At 47.5% G+C, this 22241-nt stretch overlaps 1 protein-coding gene across 1 annotated transcript in view; it reads left to right on the top strand.

Moving 5' to 3' along the window:
• Nucleotides 1-1401: 1401 nt before the first annotated feature.
• LOC8032717 (anoctamin-4) overlaps nucleotides 1402-22241 on the top strand; it is a 64613-nt gene continuing 43773 nt past the window's right edge. The window contains exons 1-4 of the mRNA XM_042293697.1: nucleotides 1402-1767; nucleotides 2304-2402; nucleotides 3351-3428; nucleotides 15630-15787. Of these exons, the coding sequence (XP_042149631.1) occupies nucleotides 1402-1767; nucleotides 2304-2402; nucleotides 3351-3428; nucleotides 15630-15787 (701 nt within the window). The remainder of the gene's footprint in view (nucleotides 1768-2303; nucleotides 2403-3350; nucleotides 3429-15629; nucleotides 15788-22241) is intronic.

Genomic DNA, 22241 nt, shown 5'->3' with positions numbered 1-22241 from the left:
CTATTCATCCCGGTAGAAAACACGACATGGGTGTCAGGAGAGGGGTTAGATACCTGCCATTCCTTGTGGTCCGTCGCCCAGTTTCTGTCGTGGCTGTCGTCCAAGGGTAACCAGGCATGCCCGGCGACGAAGACAAGGTTTTGTTCCAGCCTGGACCTTTTCCGGTACAGCCGCCGCCGAGCTTCAACTTCGAAAAAAACGTCGGAATGACCTGCTTGCATGGGTTCAGGACTTCGACGATTACCGGTTCGCCTCTGGACTGTACGAGCAGACAGAGGAAGCTCAGGTACGGACCCTACTGTACACCATGGGACGGCAGGCGCGCAAGATATTCCAGCCCTTCAACCTGTCGGAAGAAGACTCGAACAAATACACCGTTGTCAAGCAAAAGTTTGACGACTACTTTGTCGCCGCACGCAACCTGGTTTATGAAAGCGCGTGCTTCCATCGTCGTCGTCAGGAACCAGGCGAGACGGTGGACCAGTTTGCCACAGCCCTACATGTGCTGGCAGACCGGTGCGACTACGGCGAAGTAGAAGAGCGGATGGTTCGCGGCCGCTCCGTTGTGGGCCTACGCGACGCCAAGCTCTCCGAGGCTCTTCAGATGGATTCGACGCTGTCACTGGCAAGCGCCCTTGTGAAGTCACGTATGAAAGTGTGCAGCGACATTAAAAGGAACTTCGCAGCGGTCCCTCCTGTCTATGCGACGCGATCTGGCCGGGTAGTACGCCAGCCTGAGCGGTACGGAATTTCTGAATGCACCGTACTTGGTTCTTGTCTGTTTTGAACTCGGCGTGTTCGATTGATTCATGTTGGTTGTGAATGCTGCGTTGTTGTGTGAGAGTGGATCCTCGAATATTGTCAATGCCACGTGTTGACCTTTTGATTTTTTTTTTTTTTATTGTTCGGGGACGATTCCCTGTTTGATGGAAACTCTGCCTCTCACTCGAAAAAAGGGGGATGTAGTGTTATCGTTCTTCTGCGTATAGCGTGATACTGTCATGCGGTACTGTAACACCTCGATATGACGTGCGGAAAGTGTACAGTGCTCGTCATAGCATCATGTTACCGGACATATATCACCCCTCGATATGACTTGCGGAAAGTGTATCGTGCTTGTCTATTATCATGTGACCGGACCTATTTATATATTGGATTGCTGGAATAAACTGGGGCTTTTTTGGGCCTGTCCGTCCTGGCCTGCGGCTGGAAGTCTTCCGCTCATTTCGGTAGAAAACACGACGGTTGGCATCATTTGTTTGCAGGACGGACACTATACTGGGGAAACTAGCCCTTAACGACTCCGTTGTCAAATTGCCAATGGCCACGCACCTTCAAGGTTGCGCCATTAGCCGTGAAGAACAGCGACGAATGAAACGCAAAGCAAGAGATGTGGACGTAATGGCGCTTGCGCTTCCTAAGCTGCCGACAACAATAGCTCGTGCGTATGTTATTCGAGGGTTGATGTTGTTTGCCGTCCTGCAGAGTCCCAGCGTCGTCAACCATGGGTCCGAGTCCGTGGCCCAGGATGCCGAGGGCGCCACGGACCAGACCAGTGGCCCGGCTCGTCACGTGGGCGTGGTGGCTCCCCGGTTGGCAAGAGACGACCATTTACGCACGTTGTACTTCGAGGACGGCCGCAGGCGCATCGACTTCGTGCTTGCCTACGAGAAAGACGACGACGATCCAGACGCCGAGCGACTCCGCAAGGTCTTCGAGGACAACCTTCTCACCGAGGGACTTGACCTGGAGCTCGAAGATGCCCACGTGCGTTTGCTTGCTGGCACACTGAGCGCTGTCCTGAAACGTCCGCGAGTAAACCCTAGACGAATGTGTGGACCTTCCTTTACAACTCGAAACAGCCAATCGATGTGAACAACACAAAGATCCATGCGAGTGCCAGAAAATTTGAATACGATTACACTATAGACCTGCGATGTGCGCAGGAACGCTGACGCTGTGCACGGCGTTGGACTTGTTTAATGTCCAGGTGCACAGCCCATTTTCAAAATCTAATTTATTTTGAGTTCGTCATGGAAAGTGAACTCACATTTTTAGAGTGCGACTCTCTGAAATAAACGTATTTACACTTCCCTGCAATGCCCTTGGATCGAGAGTAAATGACCTCTCTTTGGTCTGCATAGGAAGAGGAGTGCCATTGGTATTGCTCTAATCGACAAGTTTCAACGACTTCGACATGCGCCATGTCTTATGTCACGGCAATAAAATCGAAGAGCTTCTAGACACAAAAATGAAAGGTTGGATTCATGTGTGAAACATACGGCTTTGTATTTGCCTCACAGAACTCCCGGGATGGCGAGACCTACTTCCTCAAGATACACGTCCCCTGGGAAGTCCTTACAAAGTACGCCGAGATGCTGCACCTTCGGATGCCCATCAAAGTAAGAGATCTTGCAAATAAAATCGAAGCAAAGCAAAGCGGTTTATTTTTTATTATTGATAATGCAAATTGAGGAGCTTTGCCCTTCGGCAGTTTCACGAGTCTACAGTTTCCGTTTCAGCATCATCTCAGTAACAACATGGTGTATAGAAGCACTTGGATTTCCAGTTGAATCGAATTGATACAGACAAACGGGTCTTTGACAGGTCTGTTAGGTGTCTGTCCTATACTTGTTATAACTCAATGTTGCCGGAAGGGCGACAAAATACACCAGAGGAGCAGTCGAGGGCATGCTGCAGATCGCCGTGATCCTGGTGGGTGGTTTTGACAAGCGACAGCGTAGCAAACGAACGGGCGTCGGTGTCGCCGGCGTCACTGCGTCCCAACCCGTGGGTACCGGAGTTTCCGTCGACTGGTCGGCTGCAGTGCTTGCTAGAACTAAACAGGCGTCGGCTGTATTCACCTCCGCTGCAGTGCCACCTCCAGGATCGCGATGATCTGCAACGTTGCTCAACTGAGACGTCACAAGGCGGAGAATGAGGGGGGAATATGAAGACGTAGTAAGCACGCCAGTCGAAGATGCGTTCGAGGCGAATGCGGAGCGCGAGTCCGTCTGCTTCTTGCGGTGGCGTCAGAACGCCAAGCTCTGATTGGCTCTGATTTGAAGGATAGTTGGTGGACCTCAATGCTAGATACCTTGAGGTCAACTTACTGTTATGCAGATGCATAACAGTAAGTTCAGCGAGTTCGTGCAGCGAGTTCGCCTGCAAGAAGCAGACGAACTCGCGCTCGGCATACCACATAAAAGACAAGGCCTGCGCATGATGTCATCGTTAGTAGCAGACGAAACTTCGCCACTTTGGGTTGTCTGCTTACGAGGCTGCATCAACAGCCAGTTACATTGTGAAACGCTTGTACTGTCTAAAGCTTTTTTTTTGGTTTCTTTCAGAAAAGGGATCCGACAATGGATTTTCCTGTTGTCACCGTGACTAAAGGAGAGAAGCCCGTCCTACCCGATGTCAAACAGGTGAGTTTGCAGGGACGCAGTTTCCTCGACATAGAATGTTCGGTCTTATAGTGTGACAATCGCGTGTTCGGTTTTATGGTGTAACAATGGCGAGATGAGTAGCTCTTTTTTCCCGTGTTCCCATTAGATTCGCAGGAGCCGGTCGACTATAAACCATTACTATCTTTCATTTCGCTCTCGATGACTTCCACTTTGCTGTATGTTTGAAAGAAGCTTTGGCTAAGTCACCTATAAATCTTAGAGGAACCCGAGACCGAGGACGTGCAAAGACAGAGAGTCAAGTGTTGTCTTTTTTGAAAATGAACAACCACCAGCTAGCTTGCTTTTTAAGCATGACTTTAGTGACTTATGTGCTCTATTTGAGTTACTGTTTAAACTGGATTGTCGGTGGGCTTGCGATAACGCTCGTTATAATCGGGTTGTTATGCCTAATGACCCTGCGTAAAGCTCTGCAAAGTAACACATAAGATTAGCTTATGACGCGCTTGGACATGTGAAATGCCATTCAATTGTGAAGCTAGCGCTTGATGGGGTTGATGGCATGTGGTTTGCTCGTGTTGGTCGCACCCTAGAAGAGAGCAGGGAGGAGGGCTAGGTTGGAGGGATTAAAAAACGGAGAAGGGGCCGGGGGTGGGGGAGGGGGGCGTAAAGGCTGGTTCACACAGCACCGTTTTCTTTTGTTTTCTTATATTAAGTGTTACTCAACCGAAACATTCATGTCTCAAATGTCGCGAAATAAAATTTTTTTTTTTTTTTGTATTTGCGTTGTTGTAGCAATTTTGCTGGAAGTCACGGCACGCTCTAAGCCCCGCCCACAGATCAGTGGGCCGCCTATTACTACTGGATTGGCTTGGTTGCTCGGTTGAACACGCTAAGAGATCTAGTGTCTCCCTTTCACGACATCCGGCACGTCTGGTCTGGGCACCGCTTGCTAGTCGTGCGAGCAGACGCGCGGCAGCCACTGGCATCGTCTGCCTATTTCACCACCGTCCATCGTCGTCTGCAGTGTCCGTGCATAGCCTTCTCTATACTCACAAAGCCTGGCAGTTCGGCAACGGAACCATACTGTGCCCGGTCGCAGATTTGGAGCGCGAGGATCTGGTAGCACAGAGCATTTCTCGGGAACCTGGACGCCAGCGCACAGTTTTGGCGGCGGCGTGGACCCGAATCCTGGGTTTCAAATCCGACTAGAAAGGAAGCGGTAGCGCGAAGAACGCGAAGAGCACGAGCGGACATTCCATCACTCGGGGGAGGCGCGTTTCGGCGTCTCGCCGCCGCGGGGCGCCCGTCACGTGGCTCTCCTCTCATCCGTTGTCTGCCGCTCTATACCTTTAAACTTCGGCGGCCGCTTCTCGTGGCGATCTGCCAGGCTTTGTCAGTATGGAGGAGGCTATAGTTCATGAAACGCGAACACGAAAGCTGCGCTTCGGCGTCCGTTCTCGCCTCCGTCCGTTCGCTATTCCACCACCGACTAAAAACGTCGGCAACGGTTGCAAGACGCGTACATGAAAGGGGCGTTCTAGCGTTTCATCATTCACGAGCCCTGGTCCAATATATAAGCGTCTGTCAGCGTCTGTCGATGTGTGGTAAAATGCGACAGAGAGGACTAAGAAAAATATGCAAAATGAACAGCAGTCCTTCCAAATCTTCTGTTGTTGTTATTTTTTCGCATGGCATCCGCGAGCAAGGTCAGTGAGCGTCATGAAGCACAACTAAAACGCGACCTAAAATATTCGCATCGGCAGGCCAGGTGCTCTGCAAAACGTAGAGTTACTTTTCTTTCGAAGCAGAATGACAGAAACAAACCGTGACAACCTTGATGCGATCCGAACGCCCGAATGCCTCCAGCCAAATCTCTCGCAAATTCTTACCTGTGCAGGCATCTTCTCGGTATTAAAACCAAGCTTGCAATCACAATGGTCGCACAATTCGCAGAGCAGCGGGGCCGCTTTTACGGGAACCCATATCTTTATTCAGCATCAACACGCTCAAAGGAACAAATCAAGCCTGATCAAACCAACACAGTTAAACTGGGACGCAAGGTTTAGGCCAATTCCGCTACGAACCCAAGCACCCGCTCACCAGCGCTTCCGAAGGCTTTTAATTGAGACAGATGTTTGCTGCAAACTAAACCGGTTGAAAATATCTTCGTCGAAACACCTCAGTGAATGCAGAACGACTCGCACTCATTACAATAGACGAGCTCGACGAGTCGCTCTCGTTGATCATTTTACAGACGCCGGCAGCCATGTTTTTTATCGTTTGAAACCGAAGCAGAAAGGCTGTCTCGGGATATGTTTGAATACAATAATGACTCTATCTAGATTACTTGTTTCTCAAACATAAAATATTCTCGATTAAAATACTATAATATCCTGTAGAGACGCTTTTACAACCAGCCTTTCATACATTAATCATATCTTCAGCCAATGAGAGATGTAAGCACTTTGTAAGCACGGGGCGGGCATAGCGGGCTGTGACCTCCACATTCTGCAATTAAATTGCGTCTAATGGCGTAAACATTGCTCTAAAACGTTTTTAGTGAAAAAAAAAATTAAAGCCAATAATTTTCTTTTTAAGTCTTTCTTCAACAACTGGCCTACTTAACTTTTTTATAGGGAAGGCACTGCGAAATTGTATTTTTAACAGGCGATTTGCATTAAAATGAGACGACACAATTTATTTGACTTTCCGCTGTCATATCTTGCTCTAAATCAGGACTTCTGGTCTGCGTCCCACTGACGTGCAGACACCGAAGTTCATGGAATGCTTGCAGAATTCCCATTGTTTTCATCCTTCCTGCCACTACCCATCAAACTATCGCACAATTCTTTAAAATCGGAAAGGCTGAAGGATTCGTTGTCGCACATGCCTGAGCATTAATCCCTTTTAAAAAGAAAATTTTGTATCCCTTTGTAGGCTAAAGCGGACCTCCGTGCCAAATCTATGTTGTTTTAGCGTAAACGCTCACAAGCGATTGCTTTTTTTTTTTTTTTTTTTTGCTAAACGGCGCGTTTTATTTTTTGTTTTTTTAAAGGAGGAATACAAACGAGCAATTTATCCAAGTTCGATGAAGCAACAGGCGTGATTTTGCCACCTGTTAGAGAGCGTACTAAACAAGCACCGAAACCGAAGCGCGAGTCACTCTCGTGGTCGGGCTTTATATGGTCCGTAAAGGGTGGCACGAGTGACACTTCTTATTAGCAGGCAAGGGGTTAAGCTGGGAGGCACTAATACACCCTTCACCCCCCTACCTCTTCCTCTTGAACACGGGGGATGTTTTTAGGGGAGTGATGTGCTTGACGTCAGTGATCCGCGGAACCAGCGAGGCTCACTCCTTGACTTTAGCATTCACACGAACGACGGTCGCATTCTTGGTCGCATTCTCGGCAACAGGGATCGATGTGTGCTGACGAAAGTAGGAAAATGGAAGCGTACGGGAAGCAGCGACACGCGATTACAGTGGCAGCAACGTACTTAGGTGCCGAAAAAGACAAACCGCATCCCAATAAAACAAACAAACAAACAAAAAATATATGTTTTTGAATGGGCCGAGGTGAGACACAAAGAACTTGGAATCGAGAACAATGTGTGTGAGGAGCGGCTTGACGACGGCAATGATGAATATCGAAGACTCTTTCTGGTGTCTCGCGGACGACATGCGCAACAGCGCAAGCCGCAATAAGTTAGGCCATCCAGATGCCACCCCTGGTATCCCGCTGAGCGAATCGGTAGAATTGCCGGACATGCGAAGAAAAATACCGCCAATTGCGAAGAGATTCCACTCCAAAGCGGGTTGTTAGTGCCGCCCGAGCAAAAAGCTCCCCCATCCCCCTGGGATGTCTCGGTCAGCGCAACTCACTCTCAAAAAAAAAAAAAAAAAAAAAAGGGTTGTGCGTTTACTTTTCCGCAGAACTCTCGGAGAGCCAAGAACCACAGCTTACGGAGACAGCTCAGCGAATGACGATGCCAAAACATGTTTAGACCAAAAAGAGGCAGTCTGAGTTATGACATTAAGCAATGCAAGCGTGACGTTTTCGCATTGCTTAATGTCACAACTCAGACGACGTTTTTTGATCTAAACATATGTTTCGGCATCGTCATTCGCTGAGCTGCCTCCGTAAGTTGTGGTGATTGGCTCTCCGAGTGTTGTGCGGGGAAGTAAACGAACGTTTTTTTTTTTTTTTTAGAGTGTTTGCGCAAAGGCGCGACGTTGTTACCACCTGATGAGTATACCCCGGGGAGGAAAGCGAGGAATTTTCCCTCTGTGTGAATACCCCTTTTCCCCCTTAGGTGCGACCAACACGGGCAAGCGAGGTCTATTGACGGCTGCCACTCGAATCTACGGCTTTAAAACGGACGGTGAACTCGGTGCATCTTTGCTTGACTTGCTACAATCTGAGGGTACATTCTGGAGCTGTGCTTGCCTAAGGAATTCAATGTAAACCCTTTGGTGCTAATTCGCAACGGCAATCAAGACTAACACAATGTTGTCATAAGTTCGTTACCAAAACACGCATAATGGCGCCGCTTTCAATTGTGCTTCTGTTTACCGTCATTCTGACGTAGGTTGAAACAAAACATAATAGTCTTTGACTTCTAACCGGTATATTACTCGATATTATTTTCAAATGAAAGGCACAGAGACCGCTTGTTTATTACCTTTATCACCAAGATAAGGCCAACACTGTACCGCATCGGGGCTGTTTATAAAACACGAAAGTAGACACGTATACAGGATGTGCACCTATACTTACTGATAGGATGAGGACGGCAGGGATGTGTCTCAGTTGTCCCGTCTCCAGCCTCAAGCTTCCTAACTTCGACAACACTTGCGCGCCTGGCGGGCTTCGAGCGTGTATGCGCAGTCAAAGCACGCTATTGAAAGCGTGCGTCAAGACAGTGGCGCCACGGTGCAAAAGCATCTCGCATTGAACACGACCAGACTGGGGTAGACATCCTCTGTGGTAGTCAACCTTAGCTTCCAAGTAATGTCAACTAAACACTAACCTTTTTTTTTTTTTTTTTTTCACTCGAGGTTTAGAAAGGAAGAACACAGATCCCCTTTATGCACCGGCGAAAACCGCCGCAATCGTTTTATTAGGGAGTTTTCGTAGACCGCGTTTCTCCCTCCGCTAAGCCCCTCCGCTACCCGGAACTCCACAGCCAAAGACATCGGCGCGCAGGCGCAGTGGCGATTCCGCGCTCCACTTTGCAGAGCGGCTGCACGAAAACGATCTACTAAAACTCCCTAATACCTGCACGTCTACTCGATCCGCCAGCGAGCGAAGAGCAATCTGGAAAATAAGAGGAGCGAGAAATACTTTTACGTTGGTTTTATCAATTATTGGATCTGATGGACATCGTCTTGAAGTGATTTCCGGACAGTCGAACTCGCCAACGCTTCGCAGAGGCATTAGGGAGTTTTAGGGAACCGTTTTTGCATATCCCATACGGTATACGATGGGCCCTCTGGTACGAACTGCGCATGCGCGAGTCTTCTGCAGTAGCGCATGCGCAGCGCGTACCGGAGGGCCCATCGTATACCGTATGGGATATGCAAAAAACGGTTCCCTAAAACTCTCTATTATCCGGCGCGTGCTTTGCAGTCGTTGCCGCTTACAACTGCGAAGACACACGATTGAACACGAGCTCCGAGAAACTTGTGCGACTCGAGCGGCGTGAAAACGCATACAGGGCAACGCTGGACCCCGGAAGATACGTTTTCGGATTTCAAGGTGCCAAACCTTTACTTCGGAGCGAGATCATGCAACATGGCCGCGTCATGGCCGCAAACGCTGCCAAGACGCTGCGCGGTATACTATATGGTGCCTGGAGCGCGCCTTCGACTGGTGTGTTTAGCGTCGTATGCTGCCCGTACACCAAAAGGGGTTCCAAAGTGGCAACAAATGACGTCACAGAAGCCGGAATATTCTGCTTTTCTATGTCGCGATCCTGGCGGTTGGTCGTAGAAATGCTAACAAGAAGCTGCGAGTAGCGCACACGAACGCGAGTGTCGCTATCGTCACGGCGTCCCAACCCCTGGTTGTCGAAGATTCCGCGGACTGGCACACTGGAGAGCGACCCGGAGCAGGCATCTGCCACATACACCACGGCTGTTGGGACTCCTCCAGGATCGCGACTGGCGACTTCATGACGCTTCCATGACTTCATTAAACGGAAATCGAGGAACCACTTTTTTGGACGCGGTAAACACACCAGTTGGAGACGCGTTCCAGGCACCATAGCGGTACTGCAGGCTCGTTAGAACTTAGAAAAGGTACGAACGGGTTTAGCTTTACTACGCGACGCAACGCGGCGCTGTCGTTGGTGGCGCTGCCAATTTACTTCCAAGGCAGAGCGGCTCGCCCCCTTTAGGTGTCGCAGGCTGCCAATGGTCATTAGGCGCATTAAGCCCGTGCTCCTTTACTCCTACTCAACGCCCCGAGTTTCGACCTCCAAGCGCGGCAACTAAACGGAGCACAGCGTACAGGAGCGCGAGACACCGAAACTATTGTTGAACCGCATGAGCCACCTCCGATCGCACTGTCATGACGAACCTGGCATCTCATGAATACGGGTAGCAGAAGCCGAAATAATTTCAAAGACAAATTAATGAAGGCCTCTGTGGGACGGCAAAGTCTGAAAAAAGAAAAAAAAAAAGACAATGAATACGGTGATTTTAGAAAGTTTCTACAAACGTTTTGATATTCGGGAAAGGTTTGAAGATTCGCTTCGAGCACATACGCGGAAACTTACCTTGACGGATCTATTTATTAATGCAACAGCATTAACTGTCCGATGGAGCGAGCTGACGTCATCAGTTTGAAGCGCGAAAACGGCACCTAGTTCCCCCGATCCTTCGGTTCCATTGGCTGGCGCGCGTCGACGGGGCTCCCATTGGCTGCTGAGCTCGTCAGTTTCCACGACCTTTCACACCATGGCGCTGCGTGTCTATCAGCGCGCCGTTCACACGGAGCGTTCAAGGTCAGCGTGCCCAGGGCAGAACGCACGCTGTCCGGCGACGAAAAGTACGCAGCAGACGGCAAAGGGAGCGGACAAGCAGACGACAAAGGGAGCGTACGAGCGGCTTGCATGCTTTCGCATTCACGACTCATAAGAAGTGCTTAGGCGTACCTCGAGCTTTTTGACCATGCATGCTGTTCTGATTTAGAAGAAAGGCAGCACTCTTGAACTCGCTCGTCAACGCAGGAAACTGTCAAACTTGTCAGATGTTCCATGGTTCCGTCTTTTAGTGCGAGACGGAACCCGTCGATGTGCCACGCCGATACCGGCACACCACCGTCCAATAGATAGCACGTCAATTCGTTTTCATTCGAGATGCATGGATAAACCTTTTTCGAAACGCAATCTGATGTTGCGCCTTTCCGATCGATTTATGTTTATTCGCTCGACGAAACATTCAAAAAAGGGCAGCGGTCCAACGGTCCTCTGATCTCGACAACTTTTTTTTTTTTTTTTTTGCTCTGTGCTATCGGCACTCGACCGTTTGATAGATGAATTCGTTTTCGGTCGAGATGCAGGAGAAAACCTTTTCCGAAGCGCTAACTGATGTTTCGGCCTTCAAATAAAATTGTTTTATTTGATGTATTAAGCCCGTTCAACTAAAAAAGGGGCGGCGGACCACTGCGCCCTTCGTCTCAACAACGTTTCTGTCAGCGCAGCCATCTTGTTTGTGAACCTGACGTCACGGAGCGCGAAGAATTCGCTCGAGCTCCGAAAGATACTCGGTGCACGAAGAGCGCGCTCGAGTGTGAGTGTCCGGTGGCGCTCCTGTCGGTTTAGTGAAGAGAGCGTCAAATTCTCGCGCTCCGGAGCACTGGCTTAAAGACCGGCGACCAGTTCGCGCTTTACACTTTTCCCTTCCTTCCTCCTCTCCCCCTTCTACCCTATCCACCGGTACCTGTTTTCTCCTCCGCCATTGTGAATAGATCTTCTGCCTTGCAGGATTTCGAGTCTGGTCGTCGGCGTCTAACGCGCCCATTGACAACTTGAAAGACGACGGGCGTTGCTCATTATGTTCATGCTCCGTGATTTGCTCGTCGGCGTTCTTAATGGATAATGCTGCAATCTCATTGGCTGCTCAGCGTTAATAAAATGACCGGAACTCGCCTCGCCCGGCGTTTCTTAAATTGTCGGTGACTGTTGAAGGCCACGGGGGCTTGTCGCCGCGTGGGAAGTCAACTTCCACCTGCTCGTGGTGCGCCCCTCCAGCTTGTACGCTGCAACGGAGGCCCTAGCGATTATCCCTCTACTGAGGGGTGGCCCCCTGACAGGGGCCTGCCGTTGGGAGGGGGGGGCAAAGCGAATATCACTAAGGCGACGGTTGTCGACGCAGGGATGCCCCCGACCGTCGTCGACCCACTGCTGTTGCCCTTGAGTGCCCCTTTGTGGGGTTGGGCTGGTGTCGAGCTCTGCGGGGTCCTATCTCCCTGTCGGTCTTTCCCGGGCTGTTTCTTGGTGTGTCCCAATTTTTTCTAAGTACAGTTCCCAATCTGCTTTTTGGTGAAATTGCCACTTCATCCAGGGATCCAATTTATTTATATCGAATAGGCTTTAAATCGGGTGTGCCCATTGAGGTGGTACCGATCGTGGCAATTTTTATTTTTCAATATTTTTACAAGCCTCACCTTACCAATCTGTTGAAGGCCACGAGCTCGTGCTGGAACCGGGGCTTCCGGAAGAGCCGCCCTGCCTTTCTCATCTTGTCGAAGACCATACGGTGTGCAAGTTCGTCTGCATCTTGTTCAGGGGGTTGCAGGGACGTCATTACGTCGGCTTCGATGGGCTCTGATGGAAGGATACTGGGTAGACTTCAATGCTAGATGTCGTGATGTTTTCCCAACTAACCTTCGAGTCGGAGCCCATCGGGGCTCGGCGTTCTGTGGCCACCGCAAACCCCGCGCAAGAAGCAGACGAACTTGCGCTCCACCTAGTCTAAATACCGACTAGTTTAGCCTAGCCGGACTTCTGACGTCCCTAGGGGACAATGTTGCCGACCAAAAGGTATCCTTTGTCAGGCACAAAGACCGCGGTACATGTTCGTATAGACGATTAGTGTTCGTGTCACATTATGTAGACAGGAGTGCCTGGAATAGGGCCCAATGTGTTTTGCTCCTGTTTCGACCGCTGCTCAGCCTTCCTCTGCTGTGAGCTTGCGGCGGCCCAGAAATACGGTGGCTTGGGTACGTTCGCTACTTATCTGCTCGCTGGCTGACGTCCTTTCCTTGATTTGCATGCTCTCTTGGATGGCCCCGCATGAGCCGAGTCCTGTAGGATGACTCCCTGGTTTTTATTTTCAAACCCCTTCTTGTTTTGTGCGCATCGTAGCTCTTTTTTGTGTTTTTTGCTCCCTCTCAATTGCTCTATACTCTAAAACCTCTGAAGCGCCTTCTTTGCCAAAAAGCTATCGGGAGAGGCAATTGTTGTTACCTGAGGAAGGAGCTCAGATAACAAAGCTTAAAGAACAACTAAGATAAAAAAAAAGACGTTGACAACTTCCTGTAACGCCGAATTGGAGCGCAGCTCTTAAGGAGGAGGACGAGGGAGAGGGGAGGGTACTGAGGGGAGGGTATGCCCCTCCTCATCCGTACTGTCTCCTCCTCCCGTCCTCCTCCCTCCTCATCTCCTCCTCCTCCCTCTTCTGCTCCTCTTCATCCATGCTCCTCTTCTTTTCCCTTCTACTCCCTCCCTTCCTTCCCTCCTCCTCCCTCCTCCTTCGTTCTCCTCATTTTCCCCTCCCCCTCCTCCTTCACTCCTCCTCCCCACGCGTTGCACCATGGGACGTTTCCCATAAAGCAACGCGTGACGTGACGTATCGTGACGTCAAGTGACCCTCGTGACGTCACTTGTGACATCACAAGTCTCGCGCATTGCATTATGGGACATTTCCCATAATACACCGCGCGGTTACGCCGAAGCCGCTCAAGCCGGAAACGGGCGCCTAAGAGCTGCGCTCTAAAAAAACCTGCGCTGGCCCAGAACATGGTGAATCGTCATGATCTGTGTTGCAGCGCAGACTGCTTTCTTAGGCGTAAACATAATTTCAGTCACGTCGGTAGCTGAGCTATCTCAGTAAACTGCAACGACTCGCTCTCTCAAATGCTTTGCGGGAAAGCAGACGCTGCTGACTTCTTAAAGTTATATATGTGTTGTCTTAAACATTATGCATTAAAATAGGCTGATGACTCGTTGCCCCACGCTTTGTTTTATAGTGCTTGTGCTACTCCACGATAAGTAGGTTTAGTGGTCGCACACACGAATGTCATCAACACGTCGTGCCGGCCACGTCACGATGTGTATAGGCTGCCTTTATAAATAATGGCTCAACAAACCTGCGTGACATTAGTGGGGTGATTCAAAATTCCATAAATTACCCCCAAAACTACCGAAGCAGTTGTAATTGTATTTTAACAAAAAGTGCATCTAGTCACGTTGCTCTATAAACTAGAATTAGCAAAGACTAATTCTTCTTGTTAAATCCTTACAAAATTACTGTCGGGTATCTATTTGCCATTTTTACTACCACCCTAACATATTATTTAAAAATATATTTCCCATGAAAAGGCTTAATTACTTTTAATATTTAGCGGATAATACAAATAATGATCATTATAGTCTACAGTCTAACTTCAGCGTGTTTCTTGTTAATATCTGCCGTAAGTTACAAAAAAAGGAAAAAAAAAAAAACCCTACCAGCTATCATTAGAAGGATTCTCCAATAAATACAAAAATATATACCTCAAAACTAAGGTGCAACCTTACGATAAACGTGATCTTGTACGTAGTAAATTATCACCCACTGGTTATAATTAGTTAAGGGTGAACCGCCAATGATAGCTAGTGTGTCAGCTAGTTTATTATGACTTAGGAGACGCGTTTTTAGCCAATACGCTGTTTTCTCAACAACCAAAAGGTGATGTAATGCATCCATGCCAGATTACTTCGTTCAGTAAACATTCATCCGCCATGCACGGGACCAACGCAATCTTTTTATGAGGAACTATCTGTTCGCTGTCGCGAAATGTCATCAAAGAACAACAAAGGACAGCCCTCTGGGATCAGATTGGTTAACAGCAGAGCGTCATCGTTTGCGCTGGTGCATTTGTATAATCAGCACATTGGTCTAAGTCATAACGTACTGACGTTTCAAGTAGGAATAAGAAGACACTTAAAAATGCGTCTTGTATGGGTCGCACTAAACAGAGCTGTTTCTTAGTTGCGAATTCTCGTAAAGCTAATCAATGGCTAAAAAAAAGCTAGAAAGTGTGTGTGTGTGGGGGTGGGGAGTCATGTGCAGAACTTTCTGAGCTGCATTACATTTGCTAACAAAGTAAAAAATGTAATATATACTTTACACGTTCGCTAGTTGTCTCTGAGTGTTGTATTTTTTTTTTTTCAGTTAGTATGTGTACATTTTACATAGCAAAACATTGAGGCTTTCCTAAAACTCCCTATTGAATTTGCGGGTCAATTTGCAAACTGCCAACGGAATTCCGAAATCTATACTTCGTTTCACCAACGCTGCGAGGCGATGAGCCCGACCAAGCCGTGCCAAAAGTGTGCAATGTCACGGCGTTCGTCTTTTTGCTCCGCATGCGCCATCATCAACTAAGCCAGTGGAGCGCAGTGAACGTGCAATGACATTGTACTTTCACAATGTCTGCTCGCGTTTGTGACAGACCCTTTAAAAAAAGCGCTATCTAACAGTCGTCGCGTCAATTACCCAAGTAGCCATTATTCGGGCACGTACTCTGATCTCGTATTGAACACGAGGGTGACGTCAGCGTTCGGCGAAGACTCGGATCCAATCACGCGATTTGTGCCCGAGAAATGGCGACCGCCAATGTTGCTCGATGAAGTTTCGAAAAGGGGTCTATTGTGTTTGCCTTCTAGCCTTCGATTTGCCTTCTGACTTATGGTGAAACACGGTATAGACCATTTCAATAATTACCTTCTGCAAGCTGCCATCTTTGTCTGCTGGGCTGCGAAGCACGTTCTGCACATGCGTACTAGCGTTCTTAGACGGCATATCACACGTCGCGCACGCGTCCGCAGCCTGGTGACTCAGAATTTTCCGCCCGGTTGACAACTTCTGGAAAGGAGCATAAAAAACTCTGGAGAAACTCAGCTCGCTGGAGTGCCATTCATCGCGTGACTCGCGGCGACGCACCCATGCAGCTGGAAAAGGACTTCGCCGCCAACGGAGCGGACCACACCTTGACTAAGCTACAGAAGCTATGGGAGAAGTTGTGGACTCCGTTTCCGTACGACCGGAAGCTGATCCCCGACGACACCTTGTTCTACAGCGCCGAGTTCACCAGGCAACGGGAGCAAAGGTGAGTGTCTCCTCGTGAAATCTTTGCTTGCCGTTTTTCGTTTGGTACTCGACCTGCGACATGTATCGAGGAAAGCCTCGGGCATTTGATGAGAAAAGCCGAGTCTTTCCGGTCGCCTGAAGTCGCCATTATTCAGATTACCAGGACACCGGTGGCTGCTTTATGACACCTTGCGAATAGACTGATCTCACCAGCCAGTTTGACTACGCCACCGCTGCCGCAATGCATCGAGGAATCTTTAGTCTTTCTGCGCGTGAGACAACCTCGCTGGAGCTTTCCGCGTGCAGGGCACGAACAGTCTCGTGCACTGCCGATTGCCTCCTGTGAACTAAAGTTATGGCTGCCTCGCTCATGCTCCGAACGCTTGGTGAGATCGGCCTATTGTTTTTCGGCGATTTTGGTCGACTATAGGGTCAACGACAGCTTAAGAAACTAGGTGTGTGTCAAGTCCCGAGCATCTGATTATCTCTCCGCAGCCAATGAGAATGCTGCATTCACTGCTTAGAACTCCGAAGAACCAATCACGTAGCAAGAATCATAGTAGACCAAGCCCACCGTCTTTTAAGTTGTCGCTGACTTTATACGCATTTTGAAATCAGCGAACTGCGATGGTCTAAAGCAGGCCGGTTGACATAAAATAAAAAATTAAACGCTAAAGCCCAACTAAACTTAAAGCATATTTGCCCGTAAACGCCAGCTTAAAAAAAAAAAAAAAAGAATACCTGCGCGTCCACTTTCCCCACTAAGCACAGCATAATATTTTAGATGGACTGAGGGAGCTGGGAGGATAACGACGTTGAAGTGATGTTTAGACCTAAAACTGACGCCTGCAGGATGACGCTGATCGCGGTGCTTCACATACTGGCGTCATGATCAGCGTCATGTCGCAGACATTGGAAATACCGGGGGTCCTAATCCACCCGGCGGGACCGAAGGACCGGGACAAAGCCGCCTGCTGCGATTGTCCAGGTCATCCCCGCTGGCCAATCGCAGTAGGCGGTGATGTCCAGCTTCCCTGGTCCAGCCCTGTATGTTCAGAGCCCGAGGACTAATAAATGCCGGAACTAATCTTACCTGGTCCACCTGTCCCTAGATTAAACTTGGCCCTGTTGCCGTAAAACACCCCAAGGAGCATGATAAACGACAGATTCGCCGGTTACACTTGTTTCTCGATGTTAACATCAGGCTTGAATACTACACTTCAAGAACTTCCTGAGTGTATACTGTACCTTAATGCACTGAATACACCAATCATTGGCTTCCATTGTATTCGTTTAACCATTAAGAACAGCGACCAGTACCATCTTCCAATGGCAAAGCTGTCTCAGTGGCCAAAGGCGTGAACGCTTTTTTTTTTTTTGTCGCCCGAATTGGCGTGACCATTGGACAACGCAAATTATTACGAAAACCAAATCCCATATGAATTAAGGGTTCACTTTATTGCAGAATCTCGCTCACGGACAAATTATGGTGAACGACAGGTTATATCACCCTCGACTTGTTGAATAAATACTCCGTCATCTCGAATCTTCTACACAGTTCTATTTCAATGGTACGATTTAAGAACAGAATAGAAAAGGTTTCCTTTTAGGAAGGCTAACGCCAGGGTTACGAGACAGCCTAGCACACAATTTGTCAGTTCATTTCACGTTTCTATTACAGTACAAATTACATAATCTACCTACACCCGTTTTCACCTCAAGAAGAAAGCAAGTTTTGCGCATTGTTCATACGCGGCGCGAAATAGTTCTTCCGATATTTAGTTATCGGAGGAAAAAGTGATGCTTTTGGCGTTCAAAACGTGTACGTCTGGATAAGATAACATATATATAATCTAACGTTCACCCACATATATCTTAATTATCCACTTAAAAGGGTAAATTAGTAATGGTCCGCGTGGCGCCGGACTTTTTTTTACTATGGTTCTTGAGGTGAAAACGGGTATAGTCTGGCAGTTTTTTTCCTTGATATATATATTTCCCGTGTCTTTAGGCTATTGTGAGCTTAGGCTTTGTTCCGAGTTCTTGCCAATTTATCGTGTTACGTTTTATGTCCCGCAAACATAGATATTTGTTTTAGATTGCTGTAACGACGTACTGGTATCTTTGCTGCCCATTCCTTTAATTATTTTTGTGACGTGAAACTTGTTTATAGCTTACGTGTTTCACCACGTCTCTCAGGATTTCTGCAAGTTGTTTATTTTTGTAGGTTGATGTTATGTTGCTGTATACCTGAAGCGGTGACAGGACCCCGTCAGGCGTTAATTCCGCCTTTGACCACGTCACCGAAGACAATACCTGACATTGTCCTGAATAAAATGCAAACGAACAAACAAACAATGAAACACGTGGCTCTTCTGACTGGATTAGTTGCTTAAGAGGTGGCCAATGGTTGGTGTAAGGTCGTATACATGCACGAGCTCCTACATTATGGTTCATACATTTCTGTTTGAGTTTGATCATCTGCGTTTCAACCGGCTGTAACAACTTACGTCAAGAGAAAGAAAAAAACGAAAAAAAAAAATCGTGGCACCATTTATCGGAGAGTTCCTGGAACACCACTGATCTGCGAATGAATGTCTTGTTGTGTTTTCGAGGTAAAATCTACGCAATCTCTCTGATAAAAAATTGTCGCTTATAACACAGTCCTAATCATCGGAAGCCCATGGTAATAGAATTGCGCTAACAAAATAAGGAAATATACGGAGACCGGAACAATTTCGGCGCTTGTGAATGGATGGTGCCAGTGGGTTCTCTCGTTACACTAAGCGGCTACAAGTGGTTGAAACGCAGCCGATCGCCATGAAACGCCCATGTGTAAACCAGGTATTAGACTGCAGGGTAAGCCCGTAACGTTAATATTACCCCCTAGGATGTTGCTTTGCGATTTCTCACTCGGGAGTATTCACAACTGACACTGGAAAAGTGCAAAGTTCTACGTCAGCTGGAGGTGACTTTCCACTAAAGAAGTGACCGCATCTTTTGTCCTCGGTTGTGGTGGATTTCCTTCGGCGGGACCAATCTCGTGGCGATGAGCAAACCGATCTCTCGTGCAGAACTGATCGGCAAGATTCAAAGTCGTAAGTGATCATGTGTCCCCCCTCCCCATCCCCTCTCTTCGTCCTCCATGCATGGTTAGAGGCAGATCGCACGCGTGACTTAAAAAAAAAGAAATGTAGAACTTTTAGAGGCACCTTTTGAATCAGTTGCCGCTGCGTTGCCTGAAGCTGAAACTCGTTCCATGGTAAAATTGGGAACACGGGCAGCGTACCATCAGTAAAAGCCTCTCATGAGATGATTCCGTAGAGGCTCCTTCACAAAACAGCGTTTGACGCTGCGTTGTGAATCGATATCAAGTGCTGCAGCCTGCGTTAAAACTTAAAGCTAGGCCAGTCGATACGACTGGAGGCGTTTAAAGGGGCACCGACACCCCCGAAATAGCTCTTTTTTTTTTTTTTTGTCAGGCGATTTTATATGATGTTAGGAGACTACACAATAAACATTTTGCTGCAGAGTCATGTATATTTTTAATAAAGTAAAAATCTCAACTGCTCAAAACCGCGAAACACGAGCACGGAAGCTCATGGCCAGGAGTCACGTGGCTACACCTGACAGCGTTTTTGTTTCGCCACTTCTTCGGCGTGTGAAGCAAAACGACGACAAATTTGCGTACACCATTTGTCGTGCTATTGTTTCGCACTTATATCCCTTCCGCTCGATGTTCTGCGCTTGAAGATCGATTGGCCGGTACCCGACAGTTCCGAAGTAGCGGCCCACGTCTGTCGTGCGCTGCCATCGCGTTGTTCAGTCAGCGGTACGTCGCCACAATGAGAATGAAGTGTACTTACTTCCTGTGATCTGTGTAACATATTTTTTTTCTCGATCAACGTATTTGCGGTTCTTTGGAGGCCACAAAAATTTTACTTCGTATTCTTTGCAGTTTTTAATATTGATTGCCTGCCTTAGATGACCTACAAATTTGGATATCATTGGTATATATAGTTTGAACGCCACGTGACCACTGAAAAAAGAGTGAGCGCGACTGAAACCGGCCAATTCTCTACCAGCTCGCCTGCGCAATCACTACATTATCTCTACCGGGTTTTTTTTCTGGCGAAAAAACAAACGGGAATTTCGAGCCCCAAATTGTGTTCTGGGTCGTTGGGCCCTTAAGGCCTGTTCACACATGCAGCGGAGCGCTGCAAGCATAGCGCTAACCTCGCGCTAAGCACGTGTCGACGGGAGCGTTCACCAGCTTTGTATCGCACCGTCCAAACTGTTGCTCATGGCAGTCGATAAGTAGCTGACGGCACGTGAGCAGCGCTACATCAGCGCTTCGCTGCATGTGAGAACCGGCCTTTATAGGTCATGTTCAAATAAAAACTTCGGCGAGCATAAATATCCTGCCCATGTTTCCTTACGTCTAAACGTTGACTCTAAATTAACCAAATAAAACTGAAAATACGGGTTCCTTTGACGATGTGGGAAATGGACAACGAAATAATCCAGAATTGCTGCAAATAAACTTTCTGCTAAGTATTCCAGGCAGCCAAACCTGTAATCCCGTGCCTCTCGTCTTTTACATGTTTACTGTCAACTACCTACATGGTGCTGCTATTTAGACATTTAATGTACACTGAGATAATTCATTTGCTATTTTAAATTCTCATGAAATACATCATTCAGATGTACTCGAGAGTAATTAAACTTGCACTTGATCTTGAACTATAATATTAGTTTAAGCGATCTTTGATACTAACCCAGATATAATGATTTCTGGTTTAACATGGCAGTAAAAGTTCTAAACAGTATTCCAGACAGTCAAACTTACAATAGTACTTTGAGTAATCCTTAAAACTAACCCAGGTGTAACGATTTCTCGATCATATGGCATAATACGCCTACCGCTATGCAAAAACAAGAATCTCCACGCATAGATTTCAATTTAACCGAGAACTTCAACTATGCATTAAGAAAACAGGAACTACAGTAAGTAAGAGTACTTGCTGCACTCTTTATCTACTATGAAATTCCAGTAGGCGGACGTATCTATGGTAGGTTGAGAGTCCAGGAGAGTCTCCTTCCACCTTCTTCTACCTTACCAGAGCGAACGCGCTGGAGAATTGTGGAAAGTAGCCTCAAGCTACTTTCCACAATTCTGTTTCTGCGTGGTGCTAGTGCATAGTTCCTGGTTGAGGGCAACGTCCGTTCGTGACATATTGAGGTAAGAACAATTCTCCGGACAAGCACGAAGAACAAGAAAAGACGATACTCAGCGCTGATCATCAACTAATTGTTTCTTTTCTTTTCACCCTATGTATACACACTTGAACGACGCAACAAAAGCAAAGTGCGAAAAAAAGAAAAATAACTTGTGAGCAATCCCGGCTTGCACTTTTGAAACCAGGTATAAAATCTGTTACAAGAACTTTGCTTATCTTAACATGACGAAGTCGAGTACTGCAATTCCTTAGATAAGGAATCGAGGGACATGCTGACAAATTTGTCTTTTTCCTCGTTTATCGTGTAGGCTTCCATTATTTCTCTGGTCAGTTTATATCTACTCTTTTTGTATCATCCTGCTTTTTTAAAGTCGGGTGCATCTGCAGTGGCTACAGTGAATACCAAGATGACCAGATATTGGTTTACTGGAGTTATACTAAGAACAAATAAATAAGCTGCGCTTCAGAGTAACGACACTTACCCATCCTGGTGCTTAAAATCATGCTTTTCATTTATCTGAACCTTTGTCTGAAATCACAGGAAATGGTTTTCCGTCCTACACAAATGTTTAAACAGTTCGCGACAAAGCAAAGCAATATTACATGAGTTTCCTAACCTCGAAATAATTCCGAGGAAGTTGCACCTTTGAATCATGATGGTCGGCAATTGCATTTGCTCTGCATTAAGCACCAAGATGACGTGGAGCACAGTTCCGATATTCTAGGCGTAGCTCATGCAGTGGCTCTAGTTATACTAATGGTCTTTTAATCTATCGTTTATGCAACGTCCGGTCTGTCCGGTATAGACGTTTTGGCATGACAATGGTCCGAAACTTGCACGCGTGCGATCTGCCAGCATGTATGTCGTAGCTTGTAGCTAAATGTACTCCCAAGTAGTCTCCCGGTAACCCCCAAAAGTCCCTAGCAGTCCTTAAACGCTCCAGCGGTCCATTGTATTGCTTGTTTGGGTGTTCCTATGACCCTCACAACTTTTTATTTTCTTACATGTTCTGAAACCCCAACGAATTGCCAATTTCAGAAGCCACAAGAGCATTTACATTCCCAATTTTTCAAAGCATATCAGGTTTTATTTATATCCGAGGCGCTAAGAAGTTTAAATGGAACACCACACCGGTATTCAGTACATTGTCGACTCAACCCCTAAACTTCTGCTTAGGAATTATTTCTATCAAGAGCGTGAAAAATATGAACTTCTAATTTTATTAAACAACC

The sequence above is a fragment of the Ixodes scapularis genome, unplaced genomic scaffold (assembly GCF_016920785.2).
Source record: "Ixodes scapularis isolate PalLabHiFi unplaced genomic scaffold, ASM1692078v2 PGA_scaffold4__175_contigs__length_147842914, whole genome shotgun sequence".
NCBI lineage: Eukaryota > Metazoa > Arthropoda > Arachnida > Ixodida > Ixodidae > Ixodes > Ixodes scapularis.
This window is presented reverse-complemented; position numbering and strand designations above follow the sequence as displayed.